This window comes from Sminthopsis crassicaudata, chromosome 1 (genome assembly GCF_048593235.1).
Source record: "Sminthopsis crassicaudata isolate SCR6 chromosome 1, ASM4859323v1, whole genome shotgun sequence".
In the NCBI taxonomy this organism is placed as follows: Eukaryota; Metazoa; Chordata; class Mammalia; order Dasyuromorphia; family Dasyuridae; genus Sminthopsis; species Sminthopsis crassicaudata.
The window spans coordinates 439,944,521-439,961,005 of record NC_133617.1 but is presented as its reverse complement, the minus strand read 5'-3'; the positions used below and the strand labels follow the sequence as shown (position 1 = coordinate 439,961,005).

At 33.4% G+C, this 16,485-nt stretch overlaps 1 protein-coding gene across 10 annotated transcripts in view; it reads left to right on the top strand.

Moving 5' to 3' along the window:
* SMARCA2 (SWI/SNF related BAF chromatin remodeling complex subunit ATPase 2) overlaps positions 1–16,485 on the top strand; it is a 221,731-nt gene that overhangs the window by 182,926 nt on the left and 22,320 nt on the right. For 9 of the 10 annotated variants that reach the window (XM_074280637.1, XM_074280641.1, XM_074280645.1 and 6 more), the window contains one exon: positions 11,595–11,812. In XM_074280637.1, the coding sequence (XP_074136738.1) occupies positions 11,595–11,812 (218 nt within the window). Of the gene's footprint in view, positions 1–9,723; positions 9,844–11,594; positions 11,813–16,485 lie in introns of those variants that run through there. The other variant, XM_074280647.1, reaches the window with a different exon arrangement.

The window sequence follows — 16,485 nt, the reverse complement described above, 5'->3', positions numbered from 1 at the left end:
TGAGAATAGTCAGGGATAAAGTACAGTCTGTGTCAGCAGTCTCAGCCAATCAGCCAGTTAGCAATCTGCACATCTTAATGTAATGTCCTGCTTTCTAGAGTCCCTAAGTTGAGGTGACAAAAGGTAACATTGCTTTCTAGAGCCCCCACACCAGGGTGCATTAAAATATAGTGTCCAGACTAGCTCTCTAGAGGATCTTGGGACTAGCCCGAGTCCTTGGTCTTAGTGGAGAAGTGATGAAGGCAGGAGGGCTACCATGAGGCTGGTCAAGTCTTCTCTCTGGTGGCTGAGTTTGTCTCCATTTTATATACTCTATTACAATTAAATCAATTTATCATACTGAGCATAAGCCAATCATTATATCACTAGAGAACCATTATTTGTTGTAATAGTAAATCAATCATACTGAACTAGAGAAGTATTAATCAGCATGCTAAAACAGATAATCATTGTCTTATCAATTCCACTGAGCTAACACCCCTGTTGTAAGAATCCTCACTTCAAGTATATTTTTCCGGAATTCTGGCCCATTACAATCATCATCATCATCATCATCATCATCATCATCATCATCATCATCTTCATTATCATTGTTGAATATATCCCAATGGTTCAGTGATCCAAGACAATCCCAATACAATTTGGATGGAAAATGGCATCCACATCCAGAGAGAGAACTATGAAGACTGAATGCTAATCAACACATGTTATGTTCACTTTTTTTTTCCTTTCCTATTTTTTTCTCTCATTTTTTCCCTTTTATTCTGATTTTTCTCTTTCAACATGATACACAAAGAAATATGTAAAAACCAATAAATTTATATGTATAATCCCCCAAAATATTGGGGTTTTTTATATACAACTGGGGAAAATGAAAATTTTTTTAACCTTTGTTAAATGTAGCAGTTTAAAGCTTGCAAAGCACTTTATAATATCTCCCTATTTCCTAACAACAATCTTGGGAAGTAGATGTTCTTATTATCTCTATTTCTACAGAAGAAGAAACTAAGATAAGTTTCAGTTAAGTGTCTTGTCATAGAGAATAAGTATCTGAGGATGAATTTGAATCTACACTACCATCTTGCTGCCATAAATATGCTAAATGAACAGCCAAGGGACTCAATTTTCAAAATTTCCTGATTCCTACTCTAGAAAGAAAATAATTTCCTTCAGATTTGGTAACAGGGAGATTTAGTCTCTTAAAGAATTTTTCACTCATTTTAATTTTTAGAATAAGATATTGCTTGCTTTTTTTTTTTTTTTTTGCTTCTTAGACATACTGTGCATACACCAAGGTAAGCATTGTTTGTTACCCTATTTTCTTTTTCAAAGCATCAAACCTCCTTTTCCTTGATCTGTCTTTATTGCCAGGGATCTGGGAAAGCTCTAGAAGCTTCCTGAATCTTTATATAACCCCCAGCATAGATGACCAGAAAGTTAGGGTGCTTCAGAGGACCAAAAACCTCAGAAATGCCCTAAATTACATGTCCACTTTTGTTTGTTTATACTTCAAAACCTGACATGGAGTGATTTACCATTTATGCATGATATCAAAATAACCATATAGCATATTCAAACTGTTGGCTAACTCTAAAGTTCATACATTGACACTAAAATGTGGTCATCATTTCAATTAAATAGACATATTTAATGTGTCAAATAGGCATAGCCTACATGAAATTAAATTTGAAATGCTTATTTTGAAGATGTTGTTATTGTTTAGTCACATCCAACTTTTCATGTAACTCCACCCCTCTTGGGGGGGGGGGCGATGGTTCTTGGCAAAGATACTGGAGTAGTTTGTCATTTCCTTCTCCACTTATTTAATAAATGATGAAATTAAGGCAAACAGGATTAAGTGACTTGCTCATGGTCATATAGCTAGTGGGTGTCTGAGGCCAGATTTTAATTCAGGAAGATGAACCAGAGCCCAGTGTTCTGTCCACTATGCCACTTAGCTACCCAGTTTTCAGATTTAGTTTTTTTTTTTTTCCTTTTCTTTCTTTGATTTTCCTTTTTTCTTTTTTTTTTTTTTTTTTTGGGGGGGAGGTATATGAAGGGAAGTGGCAAATAGTGTGTATACATTATTTCAGGACTCTTGAAAAAATAGGTGAACATGAAACAGGATTGGATAAATTATGTTATAAATACTAATATATCACTTTTCTGGCATTTTGGAAAAAGGAAATGTTACACTTGAATTTCCCAGAAAATATATATTTTTTAAAATTTAACAGGATTTGAAGGATAAATCTTTTATGATGAATATATTGAGCTTAATTTAACTTTTTCTTGATGACTCGAGATCCCCATATTATGAAAATTAACCATAATACTTTCTTATACTGCAATGGTATCTTCAGGTATTATTGAGATATATAGAGGTTTGTCTCTACTACTTAGTTTCAATGCTGTGCCTTCTGAATGCTTTCAGAATTCTTCTACTTCCTTTTTATAGTTTTTCTATCTCCTCCCTCACTATTAAGTAAACATTTGTCACTGTATCTACTCTCAATCTGCCTGTCTGTTAGTGTTCTTCCTATTTCCTTCCTAATCTCAAGTACTTCTAGATTGCTGCTTACAACCTACAAAGACTGAGAAACTCATTAATTAAGCTTTTTGGAATTGCATATAAAGCAGGTATAAATAGACTCACTCAAAAATTTTATTGGTGAAGACTAAATTTTAGTTTATAGAATTTGCTATCTTTTCTGCTTGAGATTCTTATATACATTCTGGTTTTCAGCTGTGTTATTGATAGTTGACGTTGCTGGCTATCTGCTTTCCATACCATCTAGTATGGTGTTCATTATTCTCTCAAATATTTATAGATTAATTTGAGCCTTCTATCTCCCCCCCCCAAAAAATTAAGTGTGCCCAGAAAAAAAGAAAATAGTATATGTAACTTTGTATTATATTGTTTTATGAGAAGTGGGAATGGGCGAAAGAATAAGGAAGTTATATTGTGTTGCTCATGCCTGTGTGCTTTTGGATACTTTTCAACAGATGCCAATTGTGGTTGCTACTAACTGATAAGCAATCATGCTGTTGTTATCCTTACATTACCCATACCCTATTTTTCCCCATGATCATTTTTTTAAATGATCCAAGTTGTGAAGCACTTTATTTGTCAAGGATCTTAGAGCTGATTCTCTTGGAAATAACTGGGAGTCACTAGAGTTCATTGGGGAATAAAATACTTTTTTTTATTTTAAAGGAAAATACTAGTAGAATTCCCTTCACAATCTTCCCCCAGTTCTTTTTTTTTATTATTATAGCTTTGATCATTTTGAAGGAACAAGTAAAACTGAAGGTGTTTGTAAGAAAGGGAAATAGGTTTTATATGACCCCTATTTTCTTCTCTCTTTTGTTACATCTTTTTCTAGATATATGCATGGGTAATTTTACAGCATTGACAATTGCTAAGCCTTTTGTTCCAATTTTTCCCCTCTTTCCTTCCACCCTTCTTCCCCAGATGGCAGGTTGACCAATACATATTACATATGTTAAAGTATAAATTAAATACTATATATATATATATATATATATATATATATATATATATATATATCTCCAAACAGTTGTTTTGCTGTACAAAAAGAATCAGACTTTGCAATAGTGTTTATTTAGCCTGTGAAGGAAATCAAAAATTCAGGTGGACAAAAATAGAGGGATTGGGAATTCTATGTAGTGGTTCATAGTCATCTCCCAGAGTTCTTTTGCTGGGTGTAACTGGTTCAATTCATAACTGCTCTATTGAAACTGATTTGGTTCATCTCTTTGTTGAAGATGGCCATGTCCATCAGAATTGATCAACATATAGTATTGTTGTTGAAGTATATAATGATCTCCTGGTCCGGCTCATTTCACTCAGCATCAGTTCATGTAAGTCTCTCCAGGCCTTTCTGAAATCATCCTGTCCGTCATTTCTTACAGAACAATAATATTCCATAATATTCATATACCACAATTTGTTCAGCCATTCTCCAATTGATGGGGATCCACTCAGTTTCCATTTTCTGGCCACTACAAAGAGGGCTGCCACAAACATTCTTGCACATAAAGGTCCCTTTTCCTTCTTTAAAATCTCTTTGGGATAACTTTTGAGCATAGTTCCAGATTGCTCTCCTGAATGGCTGGATGTACTCACATGTATCAGTGTCCTTGTTTTTCCACATCACCTCCAACATTCTGCAATATCTTTCCGTCATTCTAGCCAATTTGACAGGTGTGTAGTGGTAATGATCATTTTTTTTTAACTTGGGAAAGTATTCCTAACATCAGCATTCATCTTAAATACATATGGTTATAATTTCTTTGAAGTTTCATTATTATTAAGTGTTTTGACAAATGGAGGAAAACCCCCCACCACCAATAGCAAGTTGTCTGGCATTTTACTTTACATTTTACATTTTTACACCATCTTCATGTAACTATACAATGGTGATAACATTTTTGTATATTGTAGAAATGAATGTCAGTTTTAATAAAATAATTTGAGATTTTTTTAATCTCAAAATTCTGTTAAGTACAGAATAAAGTTTATTATCCCTTCAATTGTACTGAAGTTTAAATTACATTTTCTTTAAAGTTAACATCAACTATCTCTGTTCTGTTGGATGGAAAGTCAAGAAAATAGTTATTATTGAATGTGATCTAATGTACATTTATTAAACACTTAATGTATGTAAGAGCATAGTTCTTTAGTGAACTACAAAGTTTAGATAAAACAAGATCAGAATTTCTGCTTCATTTGCATTTACATTCATTATATTACAAGAGGGGGATATGAGATATACAAAGTAAGAAAAAATAAATAGAGAAAAGAAGAATAGAAAATATCACATGAGGCTCCAGGCAGGGAAGTGATATTGAAAAGAAAGCAAGGAAAGCTTCCTGGAAGAGGTGGCATGCTGTCCAGTAATATTTAAAGCAACTATAGAATTATGTATTTTATTGCCTCTTTTTATTTTAAATCATTTATTTCTTTTATACTAAAATTAATTCATTACTCAGATCCAGTACCTTTCATGAATATTATGTACATAATATAATAATATAATAATAATTTCATGAATATATGTACATATATATACATATATAGTATATTGCTAATTTCATTTTAAAATAGTGCTTTATAGAAGGTCTCTGAAGTTGTTAATTGGCAAGACTAAACCTGCTCTCTGTTGTGCTGCTACCATAGTTCTCTGTGGAAAATTTGCCCCACATCACTTAGTTTTGTGTGTTTTGTGCTGATGTGGTAGGAACAGGTATGAACATGCAGTCCTGTTTTATACTTTAATTTCAGGAATGCTGATTTTCACCTTTAAAGGAGCAAGGTTCTACACTAGGGAGAAAACTATGAGAACATAAGATGTCCTAATTAGTCTCTGTGTTTCCATGTGATTTGTTTTTAAAGGAATAAGATGACCTCCTTGAGGATTGGGACTCCTTAACACATACACACTGCCCCTACAAAAAACTGGTAAAAACACATTCCTCCAATAATACTTCAATATCTAATAGGCAGCTTCTATTGGGGATTTGCTTCAGCTACTGTGGATATAGAGGCAATAGAGAGGAGGTGATTGGGGGGAAAGAATTGAGGAAATTCAAGATGCCAAATGTCATATTTTTTTCCTGAGAAGTACTTCTTGGTAAAAGTTTTTAGAACAAGGTCTTTGGAAATATCTTTAAAATTAAAATTTAAAATTTAAAATTATAGTGTGATGTCACCCACTGCTTTGATCATTTTGAAGAAACAAGTAAAACTGAAGGTGTTTGTAAGAAAGGGAAATAGGTTTTGTATGACCCCTATTTTCTTCTCTCTTTTGTTATATCTTTTTCTAGCAAATGAATCATGTCTATCTGTGTAATTGTGTGAGATCCTTGACTCACTGAGTTCAATTGAACGAACACTTATTTGGCAACTAATATGTATACTAATATGCTAATATTACATGCTGTTCTAGGTACTGAGTCTGTAGAGCTGAAAAGATGCTAATAACCAGTATATACATTGTACTTCAAGTTCAAAGTGCTTCTTTTATCTCATGTGATCTTCAAAATAACTCTTTGAGGTTGGTTAGATGATTCTTATTTTACAGATTAGGAAATTAAGGCATATAATGGTTTAGTGACTTTACCAGAAACAAATAAGTATTTGAGGTCAGATTTGAATTTAGGCTTCCTTCCTGACTGCAGGTATGACACATCTGTCTCAGATGGCATGATTCCAGAGTTCAAAGGGTATACCATCCCAGTTGGGGAATCAAACATGTTCACAAATCACTACAAATGGGAATGTGTTGAGGGCAAAGAGAAAGAGTGGGAAAAGAAAGGAACACATCTGGAAGGATCATGAAAAGGGGATAAGAGAGAGAATTGAGGCTTTAAGAAAAGAAATCATCTAATTAGATTGAGGTGTGAAAGATCATTCCAATCAACCAAAAAGTAAACATTCAGCACCTGCGCTGCTATTCAGTTATTTCCAATTCTTCATGATCTCATTTGGGATTTTCTTTGGCAAAGATACTTGAGTGGTTTGCTATTTTCATCTCCAGCTCATTCTACAGGGTAAGTGACTTGTCCAACATCACACAGCTAATAAGTGAAGCCAAATTTGAACTCATGAAGATGAATCTTCCTGACTCCAATCCCCAGGCTGTATCACCCTAGTACCACCAGGTGGTATCACTTAGTTATCCTTATTAAACATCTACCATATGCCAAATATTTGTTAAACCCTGGGGATTAAAAAACAAAAAAACTGTTCCTGCTCAAAAGGAGCTTACAATCTAATGGGGAAGAAAGCCTATAAACAAATACATACAAAGCAACCTATGCACAGGATAAATAGGAAATAATTAATAGAAGGAAGAGACTGAAATATTAGAGGGAAAGGGAAAGCTTTCTCTAGAAGACAGGATTTTAGTTGAGACTAAAAGAAGCCAGGGAAGTCAGAAGTCAGATTGGAGGAGGGAGAGTATCCCAGGCCTGGGGCCAGAGAAACTGACTATGGTCAAGAGATGGATTGTCTTGTTTAGAGAACAAGCCAAGTAGGCCAGTGTCATAGGGTCATAAGGTCTTTAAATGTTTTGGGAAGTAAGGGATAAAAATTGGAAAGGTAGAAGGGGACTATGTTATGAAGGATTTTGAATGGCCAAAAGATCATTTTATATTTGTTCTTGGAGGTGGTAAAAAGCCATTGGAGTTTATTGAGTAGGGGACAGGTCAGACCTGTGCTTTAGGAAAATCACTTTAGTCGATAAATAGAGGATTAATTGGAATGGGGAGAGAATTAGCAGGTAGACCAACAGATGGCTGTCCCAGTGGTCCAGGCATGAGGTGATGAGGATCTACACTAGAGTATTGATAGTGTCAAAGGAGAGAAGGGGGAATATTGGAGAAATGTTTCAAAGATGAAATCAAATTTAGTTATGGGACAGGGCAGGGGAAGAGATAATGAGGATCCCAGGATGACCCCCTGAAATGGTGAGACTTCGGGGACTACAAAAGATGCTGTCTCTTACAGTAACAAGTCAGATAGGAAGGGGAGATTTTAAGAGGAAAGAGAGTGAGTTCTACACATACTGAATGTGGGATGTCAACTGGACAGCCAGATGTAAGACTGGAGGTCAGCAGATAGGTAGATTTGAGAATCATTCGCAGAGAGACTCTCAACTTGAGGGTCCTGCAAGCTCAAATTCATAGCTCCAGGGGGAACTGGCATAATGTATTTTCTGTACTGATGCATTGTGGGCATGATATTCATATTAAAGCCTTTCTGTGCTAAAATAAAAAAAAAAAAACAACATATACTGTGTTATTATATAAAAGGAGGCTTAGTTCAATTCACAGAATCTGATGCTATCAGGTGCTTTCTATTGTGGTTTCTCTTTATTAAAATATTTCATCTGAACAGATCATTTTTTATGATATTTTTCTTCCCTTTTGTCAGTGGAATTTGCTGCTGGCCCCTGCTAGCTAAGACTGGCTCTGAGCCAGTTTGAGGTCCTATTAACATGTTCTTGCACAACCTATGCATGAAAATGCCTTCTTTCCATAAAAAGGTTGCCATCCAGTGGTGGAAAGATAAATACCCAGTTTTCTTTCAGGAAAATGCAAGCTGAAGTATACAGTTAACTATTTGAACTTGGCTGAAGTTAGTGATACATCTGGGCTTTCAGTATGAAGCCCCAAGCAGAATGAGTACAGTGTGCCTTTAAGAAAATAGATGCCTTACCAAACTTAGCTATAGTTGTAGATCTCTGTTTCAGAAGGGAAGGAAAGTGTTAATTTCTTATTTGTACACTTTTTTTTCCCCCTGACTTCCTTCCTATTCACTTCATTAAGTCTAGAGGCAGTTCAGCATGGGAGACGTCTGTATGTTGAATTAGGGCTCTCGCACTGTTGCGCCAGACGTCACCAGTCGGAAACTGGGGGTTTGCTTCTGTGATTTATTTCATTATTGTGCTGGTTAAAGGTTTGGAAGGGAATTCTTTTTGTGTGGTACTTTAGCTTTGTGTAGCAAATTTTTTTTTGGTTTTGGTTTTTTCTTTTTCTTTTTTTTTTTTTTTTTGGTTTTGATTTTTTTCTTTTTTACCCTTTAGCAAAGAGTTCAGTCAGTTGAACCAGTTTAATAAATCAACTTAAAAAACAACGACAGTTTATAACCTCCAACTAATAATTTGGCTTACATGCAGAAGTGATCTTGGTGAACTTTATAAGTGGGGGAAAAAAAGCATTAGGGTATATTTAGGAAATTTATTTTCACTAGGAAATGACCATTAGCAATCAGTAAACATTAAGCCCTGCAGAATGAATGTTTGGGGGCTTTGGGGAGGAGGGAAGATGTTTTGTGGTTCTCTGCATTCCTACATACAACCTTGATATAAGTGAAGGAGTAGTCAGTACTTTAAATCTAATGTCATGTAATTCTAAATCCTAAATTTAAAATTAATATGCACAGCTTAGTATGTACTTTGAAGACTTTCACTAATCTGTTGCCAGTTTAATTTATTTTTGCTTATCAACTACTCATAGATTTAGAGATTCAAAATAGCAAACACTTTAAGCTTAGACTTTGCTCCTTTGTCTCAAAATCTGAAGGGTGGAAAAAGAAAACCCTTTTTAGAACCCTCCCCTTTCCCCCATAAATCTCATTTAAGGGAAGGGGAAGAAAAAGATAATTTTTTTAGAGAATGAAATTGAAAGTAAAGTGTAACAATTAAGAAACAATGAGTTTGAATAAATTAAATATACATTTTTATTAACTGCATTAAAATGAAAATATTTTCCTTTTGTCCTATTTTTTTCTATTTTTAAAATCATTTAAAATGCTGCAAGTCCTATGCATCCTATTCAGAAAACAAAACAGTTATGTACAATAAGTAAAAAGGGTTTTAAAACACAAAAATTACATACCTTGCTTTTATTTTTTTAAATAAAATTAGATATTAAATTGTTTCATGTTGATATAATTAGTAAAATGCTAGCAGTAATCAGAAACCACCTGAGCTAATAGCCATCTAATTCTGCTGCCTAGAATAACAAGGGGAAAATATGATAAGTAGTTGTCAATATTAAAGCAGGCTGGAGGAAGGAGGCTTCGGGCCTTGTAGAAGGGAGAATGAAACAGCAGATTTGAGTATCCACAATCCTTTCAGTATTAAATTTTCAGTAAAATAAAATTACTTGTATATGAAAACATAGCCTTTCCCCAGCTCTCTTTTTTTTCCTGATCAGCTGATGAAGAGACTAGCAGCTCGCTGCTTTGCTGGCTTGTTAATTTTATCCCCACTAACTGTGATTTCCGATAGCCGGCCTGCTGATAGTGGTAAGGTAAATATCTTTTTTCATTGCCGTCTTGAAGATTCAGTAGAACTACATCCCAGGCATGTGTAGGTGTGTGACACATCAAAAGCCGGTGTTCTTCGTCCGGATTTCTGTATACAACTGGGTGCTTATGGAGAGCAAATAACATTAACTGTTGACAGCCTTGCATGCTGTATTTATTATTAGCATTTTCAGTTTCCAAGATTTGCGGACCTGTTTCCTTTTCTTCATCTTCGCTAGCTGCAATGTGTATTGCTGTATAGTTTATGTCGCGTTTTAGCCAAATGAATATTAATGAAATTATGTGCAGATTTTTTTTTCTTCCTTTTTCCTCCTAACTCATAAGATCTTGATGCTCCTTCATAGTGGTTATCTGAGCACTGTGGAAGCGTGATGGAAATTGTCTTTTGATTATTAAGGCCTAGTCTCAGACTGTCCCTTAGGATTCTGTGTTCATGTTTGTTCTATGGATTTGCACATCGGAAGATGCATAGGAAACAGATTTTGAAATCCCCCTGGCATTTTTAGCATGCCAGGTTGCTTTGTGTTTTGCACCAGGTTTTCTCCACAAAACCTTTATTTTTTTTTTCCCAATAGACATTGTACATAAGTGAAAGAAAAGATGTCTGAGCTGTAATCACTCTTTATATTTTATATTGATTGTTATATTCACATGATCATAAATATTAGCTATGTTTGGTGCTGTGGAGAAATGAAGGTAATTGCTTTATGATTAGAGCTCTTTCAGTTTCCAGAAAGGATTGATTAGCATTTGCATACTCAAGGCAATATTGAAAGGCAGGAGGAACAAATAACAACACCAGTTATCTTTCGAGAAAGCATTAATCTTAATATCTGATTTAAAGATTTTTTTTTTTTTTTTGGCTTGGGTGATCAGATTTCCTATATTTTGCATGTTTTATTTTTCTATTTTTTCTTATCTTTAAGTTTTGTAATTTACTCAAAAAGAAAGTTTAACTTCTGTGTTTGTCACATGGATCTTTTAGCCATTTGTGAAGAGGGTTGTTTTTTTGTTTTAGTTTTAGTTTTTTTTATACCTGGTTGTTTTTTATAGCTATTTTATTATCTCTCTGCATTAGAGCTGCTGGCTGTGTTTAAGGCAAACGTTTGCAGGTAATTTGGAGAAAGTGGGTTTTTTGTTTGTTTGTTTGTGGCGGTGTGTGCTTTAAGTACATTTGTCAGGAAATGTGGCTTTGTAATTCATTTTGGTCCTGTTTATGGCAAAGAAATTATAAAATTTAGACAGAATTTTCATTTGTTTTATTTTATGTAACAATAATAAATAAGAGAAAAAGATAAAAAGGTTGATTTTTGTGTTTGATTGTTTGAAGATAGTAATCACAGGAATTTTTCTTACCTTTTATAATAATAGGACATGAAGCTTTCCTCCTTACTTTTATGTAGACTAATTTCATTTGTATTTAGTTTATTTAAAGAGATAATGTTTAAAGAGTTGTGTGTTTTGTTTTTGTTTTTTTTTCTAAAACTTACTACTATTTCCTATTAGAGCTATGTAGGCCTTTGGATTATTTGATGAAGCCAAAGTAGGCTAAATATGTGTTTATCCAATATGGTGGAGATATTTTACTTATGTCCAATAATTATTGTTAACTTTTAGTTTTATTAAATATTTAATTAAATTTCATTCATTCTGGCCATTCATATTTCTTTTTAAATCATACTAATTTCTCTCCTTCATCCTTTTTTTTTTTTTTTTTTTAATCTATGGATAATAGGCAATTGAAGACGGTAATCTGGAAGAAATGGAAGAGGAAGTACGGCTCAAGAAACGAAAAAGACGAAGAAATGTGGAGAAGGAGCCTGGGAAGGAAGATGTAGAAAAAGCTAAAAAGAGAAGAGGTCGACCTCCAGCTGAGAAATTGTCACCAAATCCCCCCAAACTGACAAAGCAGATGAATGCCATTATTGACACCGTAATAAACTACAAGGATAGGTGAGATTTTATTTTTATTCTAATCATTTACTATTATCTAAATAATACTCAATTGAATACTTGTTTTTTTGAAATTTTGTTTGGTATGTGTATCATGTCACATTTCCATTTCTAAAATTTCTAATGTAAAAAAATTAGTAATAATGTTTAAGATTTTTTAGGCAGAAACATGTTTTGATCTGTAAAAACAACATTCTGGAATGGAAAGAACACTGGATTTGGAGCCAGAAGACCTGAGTTTGAATTGGTGTTGTTATCAATGAGGTCTTGAAAATGTTTATTACTTTACACCTTAGTTTTCCTATTCCTGAAAAGTAGGGGCATAATCATTCAGTCTATCAATTTTTATTTAGCATTTATTATGTGTTAAGCTATGGGGATACAAAAAGAAACAAAAGATAGTTCCTATCTTCAAGGATTAGATAAGATATAAAGTCCTTTTTGTGCCTTAATGGCCTTTGAATCCTAGAATTTTCATCTTCAAGTAGGCTTTAATTTTGAATAAGAGCTCAAAGGACCTCTATTGTCCCATGATTTGGGAAAAGGTACTTGAAATTTCAAAATACATAAATAAACATACATATATTTTCAAGGTTTTTTCACATAAAAATATTTTTCTACATTAAGCTGATGCTTTACAAAAAATATTTCTTTCTATTACTCCTGACTTAAAACTATAGGACCATTCATTCCTTCCCCAATCCCTATATTTCAATATTGCAAATGTACAGGGTTGGGGTTAGTATTTTGTTACTACAGATATTACTCTAGAGTCTTTGTTACTTCAACAGATTTTTTTTAACATAGAAAACCCATTTATGGCTTTGAGACATGCATGACCACAAACACTTATTAGTCAACAAATATTTATTAAGTACCAGATGCCAGATACTGTCTTAAGCCCTATGATTACAAAGAAATGAAACAGCATAGTTTATGAACATAAAATTGAAGCCATCTATTTGGAGAAATGTGCCAACCCAAAGGTTTTAGGATACCATGAAGGAAAAATATCCTGAATAGCTAAACTTTTAAATAATACTTTTCTACCTATTCCTGCCTTTGTATTTTATTTTCATTTTAGAATACTCTGCTAAGTCCTATTCTGCTCTTCCTTTCTAAGAAGTTAACTATACAAGGTGTTCCAAAAGTTTTCCTGTAGTTTTGAACTTTAGTAGCTTAAAATTGCACTCAATCTTTTGGGACACTCTTTATTTTCTTCCTATATGTGTCATATTAATCTTGCCTTGGGAATCCTCTAGGAAGTGCTTACTATCTTTATATTTTGCATTTCACTTTAAAAGTTTACCTTATAATTGTGAGACTTAATCATGGTTGTCAAATACTCTTTGCAGATTTTTTTTAAAACAAGTTCCTAAACCAAGAAAACATCTTTTGAGGCCTGTCTGGTTTCTGGAGAGATAAAGTACTAAGGACTACATTTGTGGTTTGTTGGTTGTATTTGTCTTTTGTTAATCATATAACTAATGTTAACAAACCATAGTCTTTTACTTTAAAGAATTGTCTGTATTAAAAATTTGTTAAAAGGCAATTCCATCAACATTTTTCGAAGTTGTTCAAATCATTCTGGCTAGAAAAAAATTATATTTTCCACATTGATTGCATTGTATAGATGTGAAAAATTGACTGATTCCTCAGGGCAAAGAATTGAGAAGACATTTTTATTTCTTATTGTAGCTATGCTGACTGCTAAAATAGGAGTGGGGAAGTTGTTGGTTTTTTTTGTTTTGTTTTGTTTTTTGTTTTTGTTTTGTTTTTTAAAGACAAACTCTAAAATGATGCCCTGCTCTTTCTTGCTGAGATGCCCTCTGATCCCTACAGGCTGATTCAGTGTATACTCAGGCCATATTTTCAAAAAGAAAGATGGACATAATTTAAAAGAAAACAAAACTTTTAAAATTGATTGTAAATGTTCATTACTACATCTACAACTATTTTTCTTATGTATTACTTATTACTATTATTAGTTTAGCTTTTGTAAAATGCCCTCCACTTAAAGGTAACGATATGCTTAGAGACATAGTTATTGACAAGGTAGTTGTATGCAGTCCTGAAAAGAGCATTGGATGGTTTGGAATCAATAAATCAGAGTTCAGTTTCTGCACTACCTGTATAACCTTGAGCAGTTCAACTAACCTTCATTGGCTCATCTACTTGGGTATGAAAATAGGAAAGGAGGAGAGTATCTTGTGCCAGAAAACAGTATTTATTAGCTAAATATGTACACTTCTTTGAAAATGGCTATCCCATTTGGAATTCTGTCTCTCAATGCCATTTTTATCCTTGTCTATTGCTTGAGAATGAACAGAACCAAGAATTTAATTTGATTATATTGGTTATTTGATCAGCCTCAGACATTAAACAGCACCAGCACTGATGATGCTGATGCTGATGGATTGATTATGATGTTGATGACAACAATAACTATTTCCCCAAATGTCCCCTTTGTGTTTTTCCCTTTCCTATGCTATTTTTCATGGGGGGGGGGAGGGAGATAGTCATTTCTTTTATCATACTTGTTAAAGTGACTCAGTAGTTTATATTACCTTTGTGCTGAGTTTAGAATAAGTTTAATACTGAAAGACTGAGAATGATTCTCAAAGGGAAAAGGGAGTCAAAGTTGTGACCATTAAACTTATAAAATTGTACCTTAGTATAAATTTCCACTATCTTCTGAAAGAATCAGGAAAGGATCTCTCTAAGATCCTACTACTACATCACACTTTAAAGATACCCTGGATCCATGTGAATTTTCTCCTTCATTCCCATAGTTTTGGAACCTAGCTAACCAAATGCATGAGTACTGAAGCACTTTGAGAAATGTGCCAACACAAAGGTATTAGATAGATTGTGAAGAGAAGGAAAAAAATATCATATTGCTGAGCGTATGAATAGAATGTATTTTTCTACCTGTTCCTCATTTTCTATTCCATTTTTATTTTAGAGTTTCTTGTCAAGATTTTTATGAATCTCTGGTAGAATGTGTATCTATATTTCCCCTATATGTGTCATGTTTAGTTTGCCTTAGGAATCCTCTAGAAAGGGACTTACTCTATTTATATTTTGCATTTCACTTTACCAAGTTGGTACCCAAGTAGGAGGTACTCAAAATAGGAAGACTTTAATTAGATAGAATGTCACCTATTTTGGGGGTTGATCTTAAGCAAAATATTCTGAGAAATGCAGTTGTCATGGAGTTGAACGTTTTGTACCTTTAGAAACTGTCACTTATATAGTAACTCTCCCTACCTATGTGACTTGAAACTGTTTACAATCACTACTACTATTTTAAACGTTATAATTCTTGATAATCATTAAATTTTACTAAGTATTAAATGAGGCCATTAGGAGTTTCCACATATTTTAATCCATATGTGAGGGATGTTGCATGTTATTTTTTGTTGCAGAGTTATTTCTTTTATCATCTTGCACTGATATCTAAGTTATTAGAATTAAACTTGTTTTATAAGGAAACATATATCTGATTTTTAAGAGAATATTTTTATTTGGCTCAGTTTTTCTTTTTAAAAGAACATGTTTTTAAAAATTTAAGAAAAGTGCCAGACATTATTTAATGAAGTCAAGTGAAAATAATTGGCACTCTGCTCCTGTCAGTGGTGATTCTATAGACTGAATATCCTTAGCCTGACCTTTTTCAAAGATAGATATATCATATCATATCATATAAGAATAGAATACCTTGTACACCTTGCCTTTGTGAAGGATACTTGCACATTTTATTTAAAAATTCAGTTTTGTTTCATTTTCAGTTCCAAATTCTTTCTCTCCCTCACCCATTGAAAAGTCAAGAAAATCAAAGCCCCCTACAACTGTGTATAGTTATATAAAATAGATTTCCATATTAGTTATGTTCCAAAAAATAAAAAAAGAAAAGAAAGAAAAAAGAAAGAAAAGGGGAAACAAATAAAGAAAGAAAATAAAACATATTTCAAACTGCAGTCCGAGCTCAGAACCCACATCAGCTCTGAATCTAGAGGTGAATAGCATATTTCATCACAAATTCTTTGAAACTATAGTGGGTCATTGTGTTGATGATCAAAGTTACTAAGTCTTTAAAGTTAATTATCTTTCCAATAGCTCTGTTACGGTATAAATTGTTTTATTGCTTCTGTTCACAGCACTTTGTATAAGTTTATACAAGTTTTTCCAGATTTTTCCTTCATCATTTTTAATAGCAAAATAGTGTTGCATCACATTCCTATCCCATAACTTGTTCAGCCATACTTCAACTGATAGGTATTTTCTCAGTTTTCAATTCTTTGCCATCACAAAGGGATCTGTTATAAACAATTTTGCACATAAGGATCTTTTCCTCTTTCCTCTTGTTGCTGGTTAAAGTAACACTGCACACTTTTCATCTCAAAGAGGAAGGAAATTGTTCTCAGAGGCACAGATCTCTAATTTTTTTCTAAAAATTTTAAACATGAGTTTGGCTTGTTGGAAGGTTTTAAAGTCTTTCTGTGTTTACTCAAATTTTAAATATTTACCAAAATCTTTGTTTCCTAGTTTTGGATCCTAGGACCCTGAACCTACCCTTATTAAATTGGAATAAGAGACCAGAAAAATTTTCTAGAAATGAAGGGGAGATTAGAAAATGCAGAATGGCAATGATAAGGAAAAAGAGTTAGTAA